This window comes from Acinonyx jubatus, chromosome A3 (genome assembly GCF_027475565.1).
Source record: "Acinonyx jubatus isolate Ajub_Pintada_27869175 chromosome A3, VMU_Ajub_asm_v1.0, whole genome shotgun sequence".
Lineage (NCBI taxonomy): Eukaryota > Metazoa > Chordata > Mammalia > Carnivora > Felidae > Acinonyx > Acinonyx jubatus.
Window position 1 is genome coordinate 57,567,638 of NC_069388.1, and position 23,025 is coordinate 57,590,662.

A 23,025-nucleotide genomic window follows, 5' to 3' on the forward strand; every position below is an offset into this window, starting at 1 on the left:
CTTTATCTGATATGTCGTTTGCAAATATCTTGTCCCATTCTGTCAGTTGCCTTTTAGTTTTGCTGATTGTTTCCTTCACTATGCAGAAACTTTTTATTTTGATGAGGTCCCAATAGTTTATTTTTGCAAAAAGAAAATTACAGACCAATATTCCTGATGAACATAGATGTAAAATCCTCAACAAAATACTAGCAAATTGAGTTTCCATTGCCTTGGGAGACATGTTGAGTAAGAAGTTGCTGTGGCCAAGGTCAGAGATTTTTGCCTACTTTCTCCTCGAGGATTTTGATGGCTTCCTTACACTTAGGTCTCATCCATTTTGAGTTTATTTTTGTGTATGGTATAAGAAAGTGGTCTTCATTTTTCTGCATGTTGCTGTCCAGTTTTCCCAGAACCACTTGCTAAAGAGACTGTCTTTATTCCATTGGATATTCTTTGCTGCTTTGTCAAAGATTAGTTGGCCATATGTTTGTGGATCCATTTCTGGGTTCTCTATTTTGTTACATCGATCTTAATATCTGTATTTGTGCCAAGTTTGAACAGTTTTATGGAATCTTTAGGGTTTTCTATGAAAGAGGAACTATTACAACTGATACTAGAGAAATAGAAAGGATCATAAGAAATAATTATGAACAATTATAATACTCCAACAATTAGACAACCTAGAAAAATGGGCAAATTCCTAGAAACAGATGGCTTACCAAGATGAATCATGAATAAATAGAAAATCTGAACAGATCAATTACTGATAAGGAAATTGAATCAGTAATCCAAAACCTAGTAACACACAAAAGTCCTAGACCAGATGGCTGAATTGGTGAATTCTACCAAACATTCAAAAAAGAATTAATGCAACCCTTCTCAAACTCTTCCATAAAATAGAAGAGGGAACTCATTTTATGCAGCCTATACTACCCTGATACCAAAACCAGACAAGGATGCCACAGGAAAAGAAAATTACAGGCCAATATTCCTGATGAACATAGATGTAAAAATCCCCAACAAAATACTAGCAAATTCAATTTGTAACGTATTTTAACAATACATTAAAATAATCACACACCATGATTGAATGGGATTTATTCTGGAGATGCCAGGCTAGCTCAACACCTGCAGGTTAGTCAGTGTGATAACCACATTGACAAAATGAGGTATAAAAATCATATGATCATCTCAATGGATGTAGAAGAAGCATTTGACAAAATTCAACATCCATTTATGATAAAAACTCTCAACAAAGTGGGTGTAGAGGGAATGTATGTCAACATATTGAGTCCATATATGACAAGCGCACAGCTAACATCACACTCAAAGGTAAACGCTGAAAGCTTTTCCTCAAGACAAGGATGTCCACTATCACCACTTTTATTCAACATATGTTGGAAGTCCCAGCCAGAGCAATTAGGCAAGAAAAGAAACAAAAGCATCCAAAATGGAAAGGAAGAAATAAAACTATCACTATTTGTAGATGGCACTATTTGTAGATGGCCACCACCCAAAAGAACAAAGAATGGGAGAATTCTCACATACCTAAGATTGTAAAATTGCAGATGAGATTCTTTGCCAATGCATGTATTATGGAGTCAATAAGTGAGACAAAGAGCCATTCAAAAAACACAAAATTCTTGCATTGGGGTTATGAATGACACTGTCAGTCTTTACACCAGCCTCACCCTCTAAGGTATTTCTTTAGTGGGGATTCTTTTGCACACTGTGAGGGAGATCTTCAAGCACACTGATAGGTAGTACTTGTATTTGAGTAGGCCAATGTAGATTTAAAACTTTTCTATTAAATATCATTTTGAAAAAGTTAAAATATCTATAGAGGTGAAAAAAACTTTATCCAGTCACAGGCAAAAGAGGAAGGAGGAAGGAAGGAAGGAAGGAAGGAAGGAAGGAAGGAAGGAAGGAAGGAAAGAAGGAAGGGCAGAAAGAAAGAAAGAAAGAAAGAAAGAAAGAAAGAAAAAGAAAAAGAGAGGAAGGAAGGAAGAGAGGAAGGAAAGAAGGAAGGAAGAGAAAGAAAGTCAGCTTATCTTGATAGCACAATTAAAGTCTCTGGTGTGAATAAAATAAAATGTGGTATATTACACATTTAAATAACATTTTTTTAATTACAAGTTTGAACTCCATTAAGAATAATATTACAGCAGGGAGCCTGGGTGGCTCAGTTGCTTAAGGGTCCAACTTCGGCTCAGGACAACGAACAAAATAACTGGGTACTTTCCCCTGTTTGATATTTTTAAAACTTCCTCATTTTGTCCCAAGTAATGATCAACAGCAAAATGAAAAGGGACCAGGGGGTCACTTTTAAGTAAAAAGCAGTAAAAAGATACATACCCGAATAAAACCACTCCTATTATTTGCCAGTCAGATTGGCAAAGGTCAGAAAGTTTGCACACACATTATGTTGTAGTGTACTCTCATACACTGCTGGTGGAATGGAATTTGGTAAAACCTCTGTGGGAGAGCACTTGGGAACATATACCAAAATTGCAAATGCACTAACCTTTGCATCCACCAATTCCACTTCTAGAAATCTATCTATAGATAATGTGTAAGGGACATATGGGCAAAATTCTTTATAGCAAAATTATTTGTAATGGCAAAAGGTTGATAATGGCCTAAATGTCCATTGGTAGGGGACTCGTTAAATACTTGATGGAAAAACTGAACATACAATGAAACCCTATATAGCCTAACGAAGGATGAGGGTGTGTTTTACAAGTAAGTGAAAAATGCAAGGTGCAAAGTAGTGTATAATATTCCACCGTTTGTGAGAAAAAGGTATACATATAAACATATGTATAACATATAAACATATAAATTAATTTGTTGTATAAGTATGGACTTACATTGGAACAATCTATAGGAAACTAGTAATACTGTTTGCCTTGATTTGGGTAGCTGGGACAAGGGGTGCAATGAGCATTCCCTATTGTATGCTTTGAATTTTGAATCATGAGAACATACTATATTAAAAAGAAGTTTTTTTTTAACATAGCTATCCTTAGGAGTAGCAATTTCACTTTTAGGAAGTGATCCTATGGGAGAGACATTACATGACTAGTTAAGTTTTCAATGATAAATATTATAAATTTTAAATATTGTAATATTATTTGTAATATAAATATGGAAAATTTTATAAGATTTTCCATATTATGTTCTCATTTATAATATGGAAAAATAGAAAACAACTTAAATGTCCCAAAACAGGATTAATTATAAAAATAGTGCTGCTTTGGGGGCACCTGGGTGGCTTAGTCCATTAAGTGTCCGACTCTTGATATCAACTCACATTTTTGTCTTAGGGTTGAGAGTTCAAGCCTTCCATTGGGCTCCATGCTGGGTATGAAGGCTACTTAAACAAAACAAAATACAGTGCTGCTTTCAAATGATGAAATATCATGTAGTCATTTCAATGATCTTGGAGAGGGACACCTGGGTGGCTCCGTCAGTTAAGCACCTGACTTCGGCTCACGTCATAATCTCACGGTTCATGGGTTCAAGCCCCACATTGGGCTCTGTGCTGACAGCTCAGAGCCTGGAGCCTGCTTCAGATTCTGTGTCTCTTTCTCTCTCTGTCCCTCCCCTGCTTATGTTCTGTTTCTATCTCTCAAAAATAAATAAATGTTGAAAAAAAAATGATAAAATAAGTGATCTTAGAGAAGTATATTCATGACGTAGAAAAATGTTCATAGTGTATTCATGATGTAGAAAAATGTTCATGAGACTTTGCTGAGTTCTTAAAAGGCAAATAAACAAAACAAAATGCACTGTATTTTGTCATTTTAAGAAAATTTACAGGAAAAGGGCCCCTGGGTGGTTCAGTTGGTTGACTTTAGCTCAGGTCATAATCTCGCAGTTGGTGAGTTCTACCCCCGCATCAGGCTCACTGGTGTCAGAGGGAGCCTGCTTCGGATCCTCTGTCCCCTCACTCTCTTCCCCTCCCCTGCTTGAACTCTCTCAAAAATAAAAAAATAAAAAAACACTGAAGAAAATTTATAGGAAAAAAATTATAGGGACATAGAAAAAAGTCTGAAATATGGTTTACCAAAATTTGGCAGCATTTCTCTGGTATCATTATGATATTTTCAATCTTCTTTCAATTTATCTATACATTCTGATTTTTTTTTAAGTTTATTTTGAGAGAGAGAAGGAGAGCATGCGCTCATTTGCATGTGAGCAGGGGATGGGCAGAGAGAGGAGAGAGAGAATCCAAGCAGGCTTTGCACCCAACTAAGCCACCTAGGAGTCCCTATATCTTCTGATTTTTTTTAAAACAATGAACATGTATTATTATATGATTAATGGGGGGGCTGGGGGGGGAAGCCAGGGGACAGATTGTGGTCTCTAAAGAGCATTCCCTACTAAAAGGAAACAAGTGTCCTCAGGGAAATGGCTGATGCTCTGCTGACTACAGAAAGCAAGGAAGATATCAAAGGGGCCAAGTGGATTTTGGAGCCCATCTAAAGAGGTTCCCACTGACCAGCGATGAGAGACTTCAATAAGTGGACTCCAGTAAATGTGGGCTACAATAAGAATAATCACAGCAAAGAATTGAAACTCATCAAGTATGCTAAATTTATGCATTATAAATGACAATTTAAAAAGAATTCTCTTACCTGGCTCTATAGTGCAATGGATAGTACATTGGACTTCTAAAAAGAATTCTCATTAAGGGAGGTTAGGGATTTAGTATTCTGAAAACTGATAAAGGAAAGAAAATTTTAATCTGGTTTTTCTATATAAATTGTCCCTGAGGGTAACCTTATTTGGTGAAGGGAAGTTTCTCTTTATAGAAGTATTCTAGCAAATAAAATGAAGAAGTAATGATAGAATATCACCACTTGGCAAACACTTAATGAAACAACAGATTTAGGTAGTGATCATTAATGGCAACTAACACTGCAAAAAAAGAAAGACACTCCAACATGATGCCACCATGTGGAAGTACACAGCACCCCCTTTTTTTGCCCAGAAATCCAATTTGTATCAGAGACCCCTTGATCTAACCACCAGGTCACGGGAAGTACAGGGGATAGAGGAACATGGTAGATTGTCATCAGCCAATGCAATCAGCCCAATACAGAATGTGGGAAATTATACAGGACAAATCATCCAATTCTTCAAAAAGATGGGGCGCCTGGGTGGTTCAGTTGGTTCAGCGTCCCAACTCTTGATTTCAGCTCAGGTCATGATCTCACGGTTCATGGGTTCAAGCCCTAATTTGGGCTCTGCACTGACAGAATGGAGCCTGCTTGCTCTCCCTCTCTCTCTCCTTCTCTCGCTCTCTCTCTCTCTCCCTCCCTCCCTCTCTTTCCCTTCCCCCCCCAAAATAAATAAATAAACTTAAAAAAAAGAAGGAAAAAAACTTATGAAAAAAGGAAACTCAAGACACATTTCCACCAAATGCAATGTGTGAACGTTTGAACCTTGATCCAAACAAACTCAATGTAAGATACCATTCAGGAGACCATCAGGAAATTTGTGCACTTACTGGATATTTGATATTAAAGAACTGTAGACAATTTATTTAAATATTGTGATAATACTGTGATTATGTTTTTACTTCTAAAGGTACATATGAAAATGTTTACAAATAAAATATGTCCAGAATATCCTTCAAAATAATCCAATAGGGGCAAGCGGAAGTGGCCAAGAGTATATTTGACATGAAGTTAGCCATGAGTTGATCATTGTTGAATTTAAATTATAAGTGCATAGAGCTTCATTACACTAGTCTCTCTACTTTTGGAAACATTTGAAATTTTCTGTAATAAAACAATTAAAAGAAAAAATAATGAAACCTGCACCTATCTCCCCTGTAAAGAGTGTGTAAAGAGTGTGGTGGGGGTGAGGCCTGTCAGCTTTTCTTCTTGGGACAATAGAGAAGGGGAAATTAAAGAGGCTGAATGGCACTTGGCAGCTAGTCTAGGGGACAAAGGCCCTAATGGTTTAAGCCAGTGGTGGCAGCTTTGGAACCAGCTCAGGCCCGTAGCTGGTAATGAAAAACTGAAAACCAAGAAGCTAGGGTGAGCCTCAGGGCTTAAGAGCCACAAGGCCTGTTCCTGTTAGCCTGTTGAACTTCTCTGAGCAACAAACCTGTACTCAGTCATGAGTCCCTTAAATCTGAAACAGTAAAAAGGAGCTATTTTGTTCATTTAACAAACATGGATTACACGCATAACTGTGCTTGCTGAGGTAGGTAGGTAGGTAGGTACTGTGCTCACTGTCATGAAAACAGCAGACACAATCCTTGCCTTTATGATATAAGAAGGCTAAAAACCTGTATTTGGAAAGCAGTATTGCTGTTATAACATTAACATATAAGCATAGCATACCTAAGCAACATGGAAACTAAGAGGAGCACCCAAGTTTGTCTTTAGGAACCAAAGAAGGTTTCACAGAAGAAATAGCTTTTGAGATAAAACTTGAAGACTAAGTTGGTGTTTGCCAGGACAAAAGCCAGGAGCAGGAGGATTTCAGAAAGAAGGAAATGAATTTGCGAGACATAATGTGAAACTACAAAGGCAGATTCTGGGAACTACAACTATTTGTTTTGCTAGACCATAATGTGTGTGTCTGAGGAACTGTTCTCTAGCCTGCTTGCTCTTCTAGGCCTGGGACAAGGGGAAGGCCTTAAGCCTTCCTTTAAGCCTTTAAAACTAGTTTCCTGTTGGGAAAGGGACAGGAGATCTAACTTCAAGGAAAGCTATGGGTTATGGGTCAGGCTGCATTTTACAGCAGTTTTAAAAAGGAGTCCAAATGGGGTGCCTGGATGGCTCAGTCAGTTAAGTGTCCGACTTCAGCTCAGGTCATATCTCACCATTTGTGGGCTGGAGCCCCTCATGGGGCTCTGTGCTGACAGCTCAGAGCCTGGAGCCTGCTTGGGATTTTGTGTCTCCCTCTCTCTTTGCCCCTCCCCTGCTCATGTTTGTCTCTCTCTCTCACCTTCAAAAATAAATAAACATCAAAAAAAATTTTTTTTAAACCTCCCCAAAAGAAAAGCCCAGATGTTTTTATGGGGCTTTATTAATAATACATAAATAAATCAATAATAAAATTCAGTCTAAGTAAAATAAGTCAGAAAAAGATACGTATCATATGATATCACTCCTTTGGAATTTAAGAAACAAAACAGATGAACACAGGGGATGGGAATGAAAAATAAAACAAGATAAAAACGGGGGCAAACCATAAGAGATTCTTAAATATGGAGAAAGAGGGGAGGTGAGAGGAGGGATGGGCTAAATGGATGAGGGGCATTAAGGAGGGTACTTGTTGGGATGAGCACTGGGTTCTACTCCTAAAACCAATACTACACTGTATGTTAACTAACTTGAATTTACATAAATACGTTCTTAAAAAATACAGCCCAAGAGAGGCTAATAATAAAAAGGAGAAAGTGAGAAGGTTTAAGGCACAACAAAAACCCTGCTATGAGTGGCAACAGCCTACTTCCTTCAATTATAGATCCTTGTAGAAGGAGGAAGATGAGTCAGTCAGAAATTAATGTTCTAAACTTTTCCTGCAGCGATAAGGCTTTGTATCCACGGCAGTTTTAAATGGACTATCGCCCAGTATTTCTTTCCAAATACTTATTTATTTACTGCTATACAATTTAAGTGCTCATCTAAATAGGTAGTTAGATGCACTTATTTCAAAACTGCAGATTGCACATAAAATACCATAATAGAAAAGGCTGTTGTGAGCACAATGCTTGAGAGAAGCTACAGGGTATCAATTAGCATTAAATAATTGGCCACCAAACGTATCTGGAAAATATGTGCAGCTTGGTTCTAGACAAGTAAGGCCTCCGCCAAGTGCCTTCCACGGAAATTCATTCATTCATTCATTCATTCATTCATTCATTCATTCATAATGTTTATTTATTTTTGAGAGAGACAGAGACAGAATGCGAGTGGGTTAGGGGCAGACAGAGAGGAAGACAGAATCCGAAGCAGGCTCCAGGGTCCGAGCTGTCAGCACAGAGCCGCACGCAGGGCTCGAACCCACGAGCTGGAGATCATGACCTGAGGCGAAGTCGGAGGCTCAACCGACTGAGCCACCCAGGCGCCCCTCCACTGTAAATTCTTCATAAACATTCGCTGGACGACTCTACACAACCGCGCTCCCATGCCCCCCGGGCCCGCACGCCGAGGAGCTTCCCGTTTCTCCGACGGCTACTTCCCCTGGCTTCGGGGGCCCTCGAGGTCCTGTTACACAAGCTCGGCGTCTGGCCACCGGGCCCCCAGTGGCGCAAGCCGGCGAGTGGGTTGCCAGCACCCGTCCCGGCGTCACTGGACCGCCTAACTGCCAGAACCAGACAAGCTCAAGGCACTGAGAGGGTCTGACTCAAGCCAGCACGCGCAGCTCCCCCGCCGGGGGAGGGCTCCCCGGCGGGGAGGGGCCAGGAAAAGCCCCGCCCCACGCCCGTTCCGCCAGGTGCGCGTGCGCCGCGGCCCCGCCCGCCCCCCGGCCTGGTTCTGCGCTGCTCGGCGGAGAGCGTCTTTTCCTCGCTCTCTGGCGGCTTGCACGCGCCCTCCTTCCAGACCTCGGGAGTCGCGCAGCTCCCGGCCCGGTCTCCTCCCCGACTGCCTGGCTGCGGGGCCATGGCGTGGCGGCGGCGGCCCGAGGCCGGCGTCGGGGTCCGCGGCGCGCTGGCGCTGCTGGCGCTGGCTGTGTGCGCGCCCGGGGCCCGGGGGCGGGCGTTCGAGTGGTATTCGGCCGTGGTGAGCACCGAGTACGTCGACCCGTACACGAACCGCACCGTATGGAGCGTCTCGGAGAGCGGCCGCTTCGGCGACAGCTCGCCCAAGGAGGGCGCGCAAGGCCTGGTGGGCGTCCCGCGCGCGGCGGATCGCGACCCCGAGGGCTGCGCGCCAGATACCCGCTTCCTCGTGCCCGCGCCCGGCGGCCGTGTAGCCGCGCCCTGGGTCGCCCTGGTGGCGCGCGGTGGCTGCACCTTCAAGGACAAGGTGCTGGTGGCTGCACGGAGGAACGCCTCGGCCGTGGTCCTCTACAACGAGGAGAGCCACGGGAACCTCACCGTGCCCATGTCCCACGCGGGTAAGCCGAGGTCGGGGGGCGCGGGGAAGTGGCGGGGGGAACTCTGCAGCCTAGTCATGGCCCGCGGCCCTCTCGTCCTCGGCCTTGACCCCCGCCTCCCAGGTGCAAGCAGCGAAGGGGCCGGGAGCGCGACTCTGATGGCCTCTGGCCATTGAGAACTACGGAGGAAGCTCTAGGTTTGCGCCCTGTGACCCCCCCCCCCCGACCCCCCGGGAGGCTGTAGGAAGTTAGACGGGCCTCCAGACAAAATCAGATCTTCGCCTTGGGCCCTTCAAGTGAAGGGAGGTGCCATCTGGAGGAGGGCAGTGGGGAGAGAGAAGGAAATTAAAACCCACCGAAAGAGGATTGTGGTGGAAGGTCTCATGATTGCTAATCATGGGTCCCTTTCCATTCTTCGTTACCCAGAGTCAGGTGGGGTGAGAATTGAAGCTCTTTCCTAGCGCGCCCCAAGGTCTGGCAGCCCCTTCACCAACGTAAAGTGGTGATTGGTGGCACTCTGTTTTCTCCACTTTAATAAAGCGTGTCCGAATATTCTAAACTTTCGAATCAGAAAATCTGGATTTAAGTTCAGGTATGCTTTCTCGCTCTCTACATTAAGGTTAATACTGGCGCGACTGCCAGTTAGGTTCCTTGAGTCTTGAGTTCAGATGAAATTTTTCAAGTTGTGTACATTCAGTAAAAGATCTTGCTCTTTGCCAGGCAGTACTTCCCACACACCTATTCCCCTCAACAGGTTCCATCTTCAAGCAGTGATGACAGTTCAAAAGTCTTATTTTGCAAGAAGACATCCTCAGAACTGAATTCCGAGTCCCATAGGAGCAGTACACAGCAGAGTGGACATATTTCTGTTATGACTTCTAAGATCATGACTCTTGACTTACTGTGATTAAAGTCTTTTTTAAAGTTGCTGCTGTTGCAAGTCAGACATCCTTTTTCCTGTACTTTTGTTTTTCATTCTGCTTCGATTTTTTTTTTAATGTTTTATTTTATATTTGAGGGAGACAGACAGCGAGCAGGGGAGGGGCAGAGAGACAGAGACAGAATCTGAATCAGGCTCCAGGCTCTGAGCTGTTAGCACAGGGCTTAAACTCACGAGCAATTGAGATCATGACCTGAACCAAAGTCAGCCTCTTAACTGACTGAGCCACCCAGGCGCCCCTTTGTTTTGATTTCTTAAAGGCAAGTTAGAACTTAACTAGAATGAGGACAGAAAAGTGACTTTGGATTTGGCCTATTTTAGCAGTGATGGGAATGGAAATCAGTTGAGAGGTGAGAAAATGGAAACTGTTAGAACAACTCTTCCAAGAAGTTTGACTGGGATGGCTCAGGAAGTGCTGAGAAATGGGCAGAAACTATAGGGCAAGTGAGGGTAGGGTGAACAATGGTAAGCCATGTTTGATATTGGATGGAAGTGATGTATCCAGGATAGAGAAGAGGTAACCACTCCTGCGGTGGCAATGGGTGAGGCACCACCTTTGGTGCAATTATTACAGTGATTACAAGTCTACCTAATTGTTGTACCCAAGTCATGTTTCCATAAGACTACCATGAAAAGCCCTATCAGACTTCACAGAGCATTCCTGATACATCCTATTGATGGTTTTTCCCAATTTTAGTAGTTCTGTCAAAAAGGTTAGTGTGTCAGGATTCTGATTCTGGGTCCTTGCAATCTCTTTTGAGTCTACAACATCTTCATTTGGACCTTTTCTTCCTTCCTTCCTTCCTTCCTTCCTTCCTTCCTTCCTTCCTTCCTCCCTCCCTCCCTCCCTCCCTCCCTCCCTCCCTCCCTCCCTCCCTCCCTTCCTTCCTTCCATGTTTAGTTATTTTTGAGAGAAAGCAGGGGAGGGTCAGAGACTCCCAAGTGGGCTTCACACTGTCAGCACAGAGCCTGACATGGGACTTGAACCCACAAACTGTGAGATCATGCCCTGAGCCAAAACCAAGCATCAGACACGCAACCAAATGAGCCACCCAGGTACCCCAGGACTTTTTCTCTTCAGTGGCAGGCTGGCTCATCAGCTACAATTTTCTAAATTTGTTTACTGCATTTTTTGATAATGACATTAACATTTTTCCAGGCTAATAGCACTTGCTTTAAAAATGGTTCAGCTGCCTTGCTTGCTTATACTAGTGGCACAAAGTTTGTCCAGGCCCAGAAAAACACCTCATCGATGTTTATTTGAAATCCTTTTCTTGTTTCTATTCCCATTATCAGTGTCCATTCAGTCCCTTTTCTGTGACAGTAACTGTTTGAGAAAAAAGACAAAATTAACAGCTTTAGTAATTTTTTTTAAATGTGTGAAAGTACCCAGTGTGTAGGTACTGTGCTCAGTGCTCTTCATACAGTGTGGCTCACTTAATCCTCCTGACAGCTTTTTGAGATAGGTACTTTAACCCCTTTTCACAGATGAGGAACCTGGCCCAAGGTAACAGGGTGATCTGTATATATAGCCAGATCATTCTTTGTTGTGGGAGAGGGTTTCCTGTGCATTATGGGATGTTCAGAGTTTCTGGCCTCTACCTACTAGATTCCAGTAGTAGTGTCCTGTTGTGACAACTGAAAATGTCTCCAGATGATACCAAATGTCTGAGGGGAGAAATGATGACGGAATCATCCAACATTTGAGCCACTGACTTAAAGGGAGATTAATTTGGTAGCATTGTGACCAGGGCATTAGACAGGAAAATCTTCAGAGACTCTTGTCAGACTTTTGGGCTAGTCTAAGTAGAAATACAGTTGACCCTTGAACAACACAAGGCTTAAAGGTGCCAACCTCCAATGCAGTTGAAAATCTGCGTATAACTTTTGACTTCCCCAGAACTTAACCAGTAATAGCCTCCTGTTGACTGGACACTTTATCAATAACATAAACAGTCAATTAACATATGTTTTGGATGTTATATGCATCGTATACCGGATTCTTACAATGCAGTAAGCTAGAAGGAGGAAAATGTTATTAAAATCCTAAGGGAAAATACATTTACAGTACTGTATTGTATTTATTGGAAACATTCCTTGCATAAGTTGATCTACACAGTTCAAACCTGTGTTGTTCAAAGGGTCATCTGTATAAGGGCCAATATTATAGTGGTGACCAAAGGAATGGAAAGGAATGACCTTCATACAACTTGGCCCAACTGGGGACAAGGGTACAAATGTATCATGACTTTTTGAGAATGGAGTAGCATTAAGAATGGAAAGAATGGAATTAACTCAGAAGACAAAGTGGCTTTGACATACTTGAATTTGAAATGTCACACAGAACCTTGAATGCAGCTCAAGTTTAGGTTTCTTGCATTTTGTCAGGATGTGGCTAGAGACAGTAAAAACCGCAGATTTCAATGGTTTGGGTGTTCCTGTGTAGCACTGTTGTCCTACAGAATAGGTAGAGGTGGCTGCTTGTAAAATTAAATCGTGATAGTCTTTTCCCAAATCTCAAGGAGAATTTCACCAGTTTTTGTTTGTTTTTTTTTTTTAAACCTGTTGCTTGACTCTACTAAATCCAGTATAAGATATTTTGTGCTCAAATCAGTTTTTTACTGTGGTTCTAAAAAAAAAAAATCATCAAGATAATATTCTATCAGAACAACTATAAGGACTGTTTAATTAATCCCCTGTTAATTAATCTTAATTTCCTTTACTTTAGCAGACAGGATAATGAGCAGCCACTTTGGGCCAACTATTGTGCTTGCTCAGGGATAGAAATGCATAAGACATATGCCTACCTTTGAGGACTTTGGGGCATGGTAAGAGCGATAAACAGCTTTCTAGATAATATGGTTTGGACCTTGATGGAATTATATGCTTAGGAAACAAAGGACATGTAAAGCAGGAATTGCAAGGGTAACTAGAAGTCATTTTGACTAAGGTGAGTAAAAATTGGTACAGGTCAAATCATTAAAACAAAAGCTTTTATAGAGTATTGGCCTTAGTGTAGTTATTGTCAGTTAATAAATGGGATGATCTTGGGGATGCCTGACTGGCTCAGTCGGTAGAGCATGTGACTCTTGATCTTGGGGTAGTGAGTTTGAGCCCCATGTTGAGTGTAGAGATTACTTAAATAATCTTTAAGTAATAAATAGGATGACCCTTTAGCTGAAATCTTGACCTTTTAAAAATAGATTCATTCATTCATTCTGCATACAGTTCACATTCTGTTAACAGGTGTTTACTGAGTGCCAAGTACTGTCAAGGCTTCGAGCTATGTTTGAGGAAGGGGCCAGAGTTGGGATGGAGGGAGATGACAAAGATGTAGAAGCCCCTAGCGTCAAGGAAGATGTGCATTTTGCATTTGCAGAATATGGTAAATAGTTTTTTATAAATAATAAATTTTTGATGTTTAATGCTATACTCAAATGATCCAAAAATTTGGATTTGAATTAATGTATTTTGGTGCTGTAGGAAGACAGAAATGGCACCTCACAGGCACATAGAAGGTGGGATTAGCTGAGACAGTTCCCAGAAAGATTGAATTTTGAAGGACACGTTGATGGAGAAGGGTGTCTCTGGGTGTGTGTGGTAGGTGGGGTTGGACTATAGGACATTGTTGGTGGCAGGAATAGAATTGTAAAATGCTGATTTCCTGAGATAAAGTAATGCATTTAGGAACGCTGCAAAGAGGTGGATAGTATATTCAACAAATACGAAATATTTTTGAGCAAGTCGAATTATCCAAAATGTAATTTTAAATTCCAAGGAAAGAATCAACATTTGTTTCTGTGTCCTGCCAACACTTCCTAGCCAACCATAAAAACATTTCTGTTTTGTGTAATAACTTCAAATTTCAGAAACATTTGCATTCATATTTGGTGTCCTGTTCCTCCTGCAAAGCAGTCCATAGTATTCTCCTTATTGGGGCATTTCAACTATATAGAAGGAAAGCCAATATTTGCATACAGAAACTCTTCTATAGGTCATCACTGTGTGATGCTGGGCTACAAAAACTAATAAATAAGAACAGGTAGTACTCGTCTAGTGAGAGAGAGAAACCTATAAAGAAATTGTGGTGGGTGTATAAAAAGCTGTGTCTAAGAGGCACTGATGCATTGCAGCCACAAAGGGGTAGGTGGTTCTGAGCAGCCTTGAGTTGAGCTTGTGCTGAATCAGAGATGTGACCAGGAGTTTCCTAGGTTGGGGGCAGAAGGTGGAGAGAGTATGGAAGTTATTAGGAAAAAAAAAAAAAAAAAAAAGGACCTGAAACGTCCTGGGTTTCTTTTGCTGGAACTCTAAAATGTGTTTCTTGCTGCCTGAATCAGTTTTCTAGAACAGAAATCTAATCTACCACTTTAAATATTTCAGTAGTTCCCACCTCTATATAATTTCCTTTGGGAGGCAAAATGGTACACTAGACTCACATGTAAACTCTAGAATTTTGAACCCACTATTTTTTTTTTTTAAGGTTTATTTATTTATTTTGAGAGAGAGAGCAAGCACAAGCCAGGGAGAGGCAGAGAGGTAGGAAGAGAGAGAATCCCAAACAGGCTCCGCACTGTCTGCACTGACAGCACAGAGTTCACTGTGGGCCTGGAACTCATGAACCTTGAGAACATGACCTGAGCTGTAATCGAGAGTCAGATGCTTAACTGACTGAGCCACTCAGGCACCCCTGAACCCACTATTTCCCAAGATAGGATTTTTTGTTTTTGACCAAGTGGTAAGAGGAACATAGAAATTTGAAAGGAAACGGAAACATATGCAATTTTATTTTTGGCACAGAAGAGTTTTATATTATGGATAGTTTGGCTTGCTAAAGAGTACTGTGTTTGGTATTTACTATTTGACAGGTTTATGATCATGTTCTCTGTACACAGACCTTGTGCTAAGTAAGACAAAAATAAAACTGCCTTCAGGGAGTTTCCCTGTAATGGTGAGAGGTATAGATTCTTTGGGGAAGGAGGGGGATTGCACCAGGTGACATTTTTTTACATAAGCGTGATTGGTAGCAGTGTTAAGGTCTAGGGAAGAAAAATCTTGAGAGCTTTCTCTCCCCGGTCCCAAGTCTTTGAGCGTCTGTGCATCCTGTGAAGAAACAGAGGTGTTCAGTTTAGAAATAAGCTATGACTTGCTCTTTTGTGCCACTAAGGCTCTCTAGGATTGGCCTAGGGAGGAGGCAGTGCATCAGGAGGTAAGGGCAGGGCCGAATAAGGTGCCTGTGCCTGGCAGCCCTTGGGGTCATGCATTTTCACTGAGCTGCCCTGCTTCCAGTTCATCCCCAAAAAATGTCCCAGAAAAGTAAATCATGGGATAGAATGAATCTTCATTTCTGAGTTTTATTAATTTAAAGTGGTTCCCAGAAGCAATCTTGCTGCTATAATTAGCATAGCAAATGGTTTAGCTGTCATCCTAGACACTTTTTTTTTTTTAATGATTTCTTTTAACCCAGTGAACTGTTTTAGTTTCCTAGGTAAAAATTTTCAAGTAGATATTACAAGTGTTTTCAGTTCTGGTTATCCTTCTGATAATTGTTGTGTGTTAATAGCCCCTCCCTTTGAAAATTTTGGTGTCCTTGGTGCCTGGGTGGCTCAGTGGGTTGGGCGTCCAGCTCTTGATTTCGGCTCAGGTCATGATCTCACAATTCATGAGTTCAAGTCCCGTGTCAGGCTCTGTGCTAACAGTGCAGAGCCTGCTTAAGATTCTCTCTCTCCTTCTCTCTCTGTCCCTTCCCTGCTCATGCATGTGCCCTCTCTCTCAAAATAAATAAACTTAAAAAAAAAAATTTGGTGTTCGAGAACCTGTCTAATCTCAATTCATCTTCCACCTCTCATTCATTCATTCATTTATTCAACAAATATTTATTAAACACTTTCTATGTGCCAGGTTCTATGTGAGGCACTGGGGATAGGAGATCAACAGGATAACCTTTACATATGCAGTAGTTGCCCCCCCGACCCTTATCCATGGTCTCAGCTTCCATGGTTTCAGTTACCCACAGTCAACCTTGATCTGAAAGTAGATGATTCTCCTGACCTATGCTCAGAAGGTTAGTAGTAGCCTAATGTTAGGTCATCATGTCCACGTCACTCACCTCCCTTCATCTTATCATGTGGGCGTTTTACTTCATCACAAGAAGGGTGAGAACAGTATAAAATATTTTAAGAGAGACCACATTCATATAACTTTTTTGGCAGTATTATTAGTTGTTCATGTCTTACTGTGCCTAATTTATAAATTAAATTTTACCTTAGGTATGTGTAGGAAAAAAGCATAGTATATATAGAATTTGGTGCTATCTGTGGTTTCAGACATCCACTGGGGGTCTTGGGATATATCCCTCATCAATAAGGGGGAGACCACTATATTTTTATCATTAACCAAATAGGACCAGTCACCATCCCAAATAGGTTTTTATGGTGATTTCACAGCCTAGAAATCCCCCCTTCATTGTCTTGGTAAACCTTGCCTGTCCTTCAAGATGTAGTTCAAGTGTCCTCCCAGGGAAAGAGTTCTGTCCCACCTCAGACAAAATTATCACTTCATTTCTGTAGCTCTTTGTATTCTACTTTCATATTAAATAAGCAACAGTCAAAAATAGAAAAATTCTCATTCTCATTTTATAGCTGAATAAATACTCTCAGGGTAGATTCTCCAGACCTAGACAGTGGATAACAATGAGATTTGAACCCAGCCTGTGAGGCTCTGAAGGCTGGGTCCCCCATGAGGAGAGGGTAGGGCAGACTTACTATGTGGGAGCTGGGTCTTCAGACCCAAGGATTGGCTTTTCCAGGCGGTGTATGACATTGAGCAGCTCTCAAGATTTCAGAACCCTCATCTGTAAAATGGTAATTTGACCTCTTTCTGCTGCATGTGAGATATAAATATGAAAGTGCTCCAAAGTTATTTTCCCCAGTTAACACAAAGAGCATTATGTCTGTACCAGAAGTTTTATGTGGCTGTAACCATAGCATAGAAACAGTTTTGTTTTCTGTATAAAACTTTTTAACTGAAATAGGTACGTAGGGTTCATTAAACTGTTCTTTCTACTTGAGTCCATACTTGAAATTTTCCACCAAAGGGGGTTTATGAAAAAGGCTTTCCGCTTATGAGGTGCCGTGTAATTACAAGTGGTATTACTATCATAATAATTGTTTCTGTAGTTGTCTTTCTTAGCTTTAGATGTTTGCTTTCCTGAAGGCAGGAAGTGCCCTCCCCCTTAGCGTGTCTCCCCAGTGATGACACGGCAGACTGTGTGAGTGTGGAGACCAGTACAGTTCTTGTTAAGTGACACTTTGAGGCCTGGGTCAGAGGATCGGCCTCCAGGCCGGAGCCACCTTAGAAGGGTGCCCTTCTGGTGTTTCAGTAACTAAATCCTGATGGCAGCGGGGGGGGCCACAGTGGATTTGCTACAGATTCAGTTTCTCTGCAAAAGAATTACGTTATAAATCAGTTTCGAAACGATGCCAGAGAACATTCTTTAGGTGTATTTTTAAAATTAGTTTTGAATAGGTAATATGTGCACATGATACAGAATTTTTACTGTGTCCAGCTCTTTCCCTACAGACATAGTCAGGGTCCCTAGACTCTGGGTCACATTCCAGAGGCAGTCTAAATTGATACGACATCTAGATCTTTCGTCCACATCGTTTGACATTTTGCTTTTTTCCCCTTTTGTCGTGTTGAGTCCTATCAGTGCTAACAGTTGCCGCCTCAGTCTGCACACATATCCTATATGTATTTATATAGGATTTATATAACTCTCTTCCTATTGATGGACGTTTAGATTGTGATACCATACACTTAGAGAAAACAAATTTGACAACAAATATCTTTATAGATAGTTCCTGTATACATATACAAATAAGTTCCCCCCTGCAGTGTTCAGGCGTGCAGATTTGTGCTCACTCTTGACAATATAGAGGATCAAAACTTTTTGATCTTTGCCAATCATATAGACGCAGATGGTCCCCAACTTACCATGGTTTGATTTACGATTTTTTGACTTTATGATGGCACGAAAGCAATACACATTGAGTGGAAACCATACTTCAAATTTTGAATTTGGATTTTTTCCGGGGCTGGCGATGTGCCCTACAGTACTTTCTTGTGATGCTGGGCAGTGGCAGCAGCCCCAGCTCCTCCTACACCACACAATCACGAAGGTCGACAACCGATACAACCATTCTGCACGCAGACCACCCTTCTGTTCAGTTTTGGTACTGTACTCAATAAATGACATCAGATAGCACTTTCTTACAGGCTTAATGTTAGAGGATTTTGCCCAACCTTAGGCTCTTGTAAGGTAGGCTTGGTTGAGTGTGATGTTCAATAAGGAATATTAAATGCATTTTCTGCTTAGGATATTTTCAACCTATGATAGGTTTTGAGGATGTAAACCCATCATAAGTTGAAGATCTGTTTAATGTTTTCATCTGTACCCTGACTTAATGTGTTTCAAGCCCATTTGTTGGGGAGTGACCACAGAGGCATTCAGGTTTTCTATTTAGGGTGATGGTTGCACAATTTTGGTGAATACACTCAAAACCACTGAATTGTGCACTTTAAAGAGGTGAATTTTGTGGCGTGTGAATTCTGTTCTCGCCGAAGCTGCTATGTAAAAAAAAGGTATTCATCTTTTCTGCAAACTGACTTCATTTCCTTTGTTTTTCTGTTGCTCTTTCTCTTCCAGGAAACTGTTTTCAGTCTTTGTTGTGTTATATGCCTTTTTTCCCCTTGATGACCATTTGCTCTTTTGATCTTGATTCCTTGATTTTGCTCTTTTCTAGCCACATGGAAAATTTTCATATTTCCTCTTTTTTATATATTTAAATCTTTGATTTAGTTGGGACTTATTTTGCCATAAGTTGTGAGAAAGGGATGTAGCTTTTTTTCTCTCAGATAATACCCAATTTTCCCTATACTGTTTTTTAAAAAGTAATCCATTTTACCCCAGTGATTTAAAATAACATTTTTATCATATACTGAGGGGTTTTTTTATATATTAGAGTCTAATTTCTGGACTTTTGATTCTGCCCTGTTATTCTGGTTGTTTCCTGTGCTGCTACTACACTGTTTTAATTACTTTTATTATAAAGGTTTAGTCTGGGTTTTATTGTTTAAAAAGTTTTCCCAGTCAAAAAAAATATTTTTGCCCGATCATTCTTGATTGTTTTCCCCTAATGAACTTCAGAAACAGCACTTAAGGATTTAAGAATACTTAAATCTTGAGGGGGCCTCAAGGGGCACCTGGGTGGCTCAGTCAGTTAAGCGTCCAATTCAGCTCAGGTCATGATAGTTTGTGAGTTTGAACCCCACATCGAGTTCTGCGCTGGTATCACAGAGCCTGCTTGGAATTCATTCCCCCCCCCCCCCCGCCTCTCTCTCTCTCTCTCTCTCTCTCTCTCTCTCTGCCTCCCGTGTTCATGTACATACACACACACTCTCTCTCCGTCAACAATAAACATTAAAAAAAAATAAAGAATACTACTGATATTTTATGGTTATTATATTAATCTATAGATGGAATTCACCCATCTTTACCCATTCTTTCCTGTTATCATTATTATTGTATTATGTCTGCTCATGTCTTCGGACCAATCTTAAATAATAGTGATTATAGTAGAAATTCTCAGATGCCTCCTTGTGTTTAATAGGCATGCTTTGGGCATCATGTATTAATGTTCATAAGTGAAATTAGTCTGTATGGTTCTTTTGGTTTCACTCCCATGTTTGGTTTTATTCTCTAGAAATAATTTCTAAACTTCCTTTTTAATTTTTTTAATCTGTGGAACAATTTTAGTACTATTGGTTTTACTTAAAGGTTTGGTGGTAGAATTCACCTGTGAAATTGAATGGCGCTCTTAACTTTTGGGGGTAGTTTTTAGAGACTTATTCTACTTCTTTATTTTTTTTCAAGTTTATTTATTTTGATAGAGAGTGTGCCTGTGAGCATGAGTGGGGGAGGGGAGAAAGAGAACTCTAAGCAGGCCCCATGCTGTTAGCACAGAGCCTGACTGGGGCTCAGTCTCATGAACTCGTGAGATCATGACCTAAGCCAAGATCTAGAGTTGGACGCTTAACTGACTGAGCCACCCAGGTGCCTTAAGACTTATTTTACTTCTAATATAATCAGTCTGTTTTCTCTTTTGGGACCAGTTTTCCTTGAAAATTAAACATTTTTGGAAGTTTGGGGATGGTTATATGTGGACAGACTGTAGTATTCTTCTATTTCTCTTAACCTTTTTCTGTGTCTTATTTTGTGTTCTTCATATTGACTTTTTTTGTTCTTTCCTCCAGGAACAGGAAATATAGTGGTCATTATGGTTAGCTACCCAAAAGGAAGAGAAATTATGGATCTGGTGCAGAAAGGCATTGCAGTCAAAATGACCATAGGAGTTGGCACCCGTCATGTGCAGGAGTTCATCAGTGGTCAGTCTGTGGTATTTGTGGCCATTGCCTTTATCACCATGATGATTATCTCGTTAGCCTGGCTGATATTTTACTATATACAGCGTTTCCTATACACTGGCTCACAGTTTGGAAGTCAGGTAATTATGGATAATTCTTTTTAACTTTGCTTTTTAAAAGATAGCTCATAAATATTTCTCATCTATATTGTCTTTAAGTTATATTTGAGGTTTTTTTTTTGGACCATATTCTTAATTTCATTTTCACTCATACTGTTTAATTACTACACAACTTTTTGAAAATAACTTTTTAATTAGAATATATTAAATGTTCTGTTCTGTAGGATATTAAATACCTTTAAATGGGGTCACTTTTTGCATATTTTGCTCCTGCAGATACCCTCTTTGCCTTTTTCAGACATAAAGGGGTAATAAATAGGCCTGAGGTAGAGTGGACCTGGTTCTGTGTTTAAAATAAAAGAACACTGGGCCTGAAGGCCAGGAGCAGAGTGGAAAGGCCTTCCCGGCTTCCATTGTGGGGCAACTTTCAAGGCAGTTTTTCTGCAGAGAGACAGTGTCTCTGTCACAACAAAGAGGAGGGCAATAAAAGAAGAGCCAGAGGCTTCCAAAGACAGGACTTTGAATTTCATGCTTATCCTGTTGTCTTGAAAAGCCACCCTCTCTGGCTTTGGTAGTCGTCTGGCATCTGGTAGTTGTGTCTGGGTCATCTGGCACCTGCTGCATAGGAAGCCGCCTTCATTTTAGGGACAGACGTTAATATATTGATGAATATGTGGGGCCCCCATCCTCAGCTTATTCCTCTCTTGCCAACATTTAAACGTGAGAATTGGTTTCTTCCCCAGACATGGAGTTGAAAATCAGTATTCTTGATCAAACATCTCTTTAAGTTATATATGGCTATTTTATACATTAGGATGTAAATATTAGTTTTTGTTATTTTCATTGTAGTCATTCAACTTTGTTTTTTAAGTGAAGCTTTTTCTATAAGCTTATGTAAATTTTTGAAAATAGTGACTTAAAATTTTTAATGATGATATTTTTCCTACCTAAGAGTCATAGAAAAGAAGCTAAGAAAATTATTGGCCAACTTCCACTTCATACTGTAAAGCATGGAGAAAAGGTAATATTTTCATGAGGTTTTTTTTGTTTGCTTCTTTTAAAGTATGTATCTGTTTATATGTCTAAGTGAAACTTTCCATTCTGTTAAACTCACCTTGACCATGTGGAGTTTTGGCTGGTTTGAGTTAGAACTAAGTTGCATACATGTTTCATTTTGGAGAAGGGTTGGCAGAAATACTCCTTTGCACATGTGAAGAGCCTTCCAGACCTGTGCCATCAGATAGGGTAGCCTTTAGTCATAGATAACTATTATAATTTAAAAGAATGAAATTGAACTTACAATTCAATTCCTGAGTCACACTAACTACATTCCAAATACTCAAATGGCCCCATTGGCTGGTTGCTACCATACTGGATAGGACCGGTATGTTCATTTGCTAAGAAAGTTCTTCCTGTTGGTCAGTCACAGATGACTCTAAGGAACCTAAAGAACTTCAAGTTCCGTTAGACTATAGACCTTTGATAGTTTAAATTCATTTCTGTTAAATCTGAGGCTGTGTATCCATTCTCTCTGATTCCCTTAATTGCAGGGAAAAAATACTGGGATTTGTGGAGAGGGGGAGAACAGATGTACTTAAAACTACTTTTTAAAAAAAGAAAACATTTTGACATGGCCAACATGAGACTGAAAAGGTCAAAATCATACCAGAGTTTTAAAGCATTTTTGGAATAGGACAGATCCTAATCTAGAACCTCAGATTCTAGAGGATTGATTCTTTAAAAGGAAAACAGTTGCTAATGAAGTAGTATTTACTTTTTTATTTGTCTGTCTTCTGTGCTGTAAAGTGTGGATAACCATGTTGACTTGTTGGTTGACTTGGTTGGTTCCGTTGTTTTTTGTTTTTGTCTTTGTTTTTGTTTTTATCATTTTTAAAATTTTTTTTTAATTTACATCCAAATTAGTTAGCATATAGTGCAACAGTGATTTCAGGAATAGATTCCTTAATGCCCCTTACCCAGTTAGCCCATCCCCCCTCCCACAACTCCTCTAGTAACCCTCTGTTTCTTCTCCATATTTAAGAGTCTCATGTCTTGTCCCCCTCCCTGTTTTTATATTATTTTTGCTTCCCTTCCCTTGTGTTCATCTGTTCTGTGTCTTAAAGTCCTCATATGAGTGAAGTCATATGATATTTGTCTTTCTCTGACTAATTTCACTTAGCATAATACCCTCCAGTTCCATCCACTTGGTTGCAAATGGCAAGATTTCATTCTTTTTGATTGCCGAGTAATGCTTCATTGTATATAGATACCACTTCTTTATCCATTCATCCATCGATGGACATTTGGGCTCTTTCCATACTTTGGCTATTGTTGATAGTACTGCTATAAACATTGGGGTGCAAGTGCCCCCTTCGAAACAGCATCCCTGTATCCCTTGGATAAATACCTAGTAGTGCAATTGCTGGGTCGTAGGGTAGTTCTATTTTTAATTTTTTGAGGATCCTCCATACTGTTTTCCAGACTGGCTGCACCAGT

The 23,025-nt window shown here is 40.6% G+C and overlaps 1 protein-coding gene across 2 annotated transcripts in view; it reads left to right on the forward strand.

Annotated features, from left to right (window-relative positions):
* Positions 1-8,435: 8,435 nt before the first annotated feature.
* The window catches only part of RNF149 (ring finger protein 149), a 29,425-nt gene continuing 14,835 nt past the window's right edge, over positions 8,436-23,025 (forward strand). Inside the window, exons 1-3 of one of the 2 annotated variants that reach the window (XM_027069310.2) lie at positions 8,436-9,069; positions 20,300-20,550; positions 21,482-21,550. In XM_027069310.2, coding sequence (XP_026925111.2) covers positions 8,613-9,069; positions 20,300-20,550; positions 21,482-21,550 — 777 coding nt within the window. In that variant the 5' untranslated portion in view covers positions 8,436-8,612. The remainder of the gene's footprint in view (positions 9,070-20,299; positions 20,551-21,481; positions 21,551-23,025) is intronic. The other variant, XM_027069309.2, reaches the window with a different exon arrangement.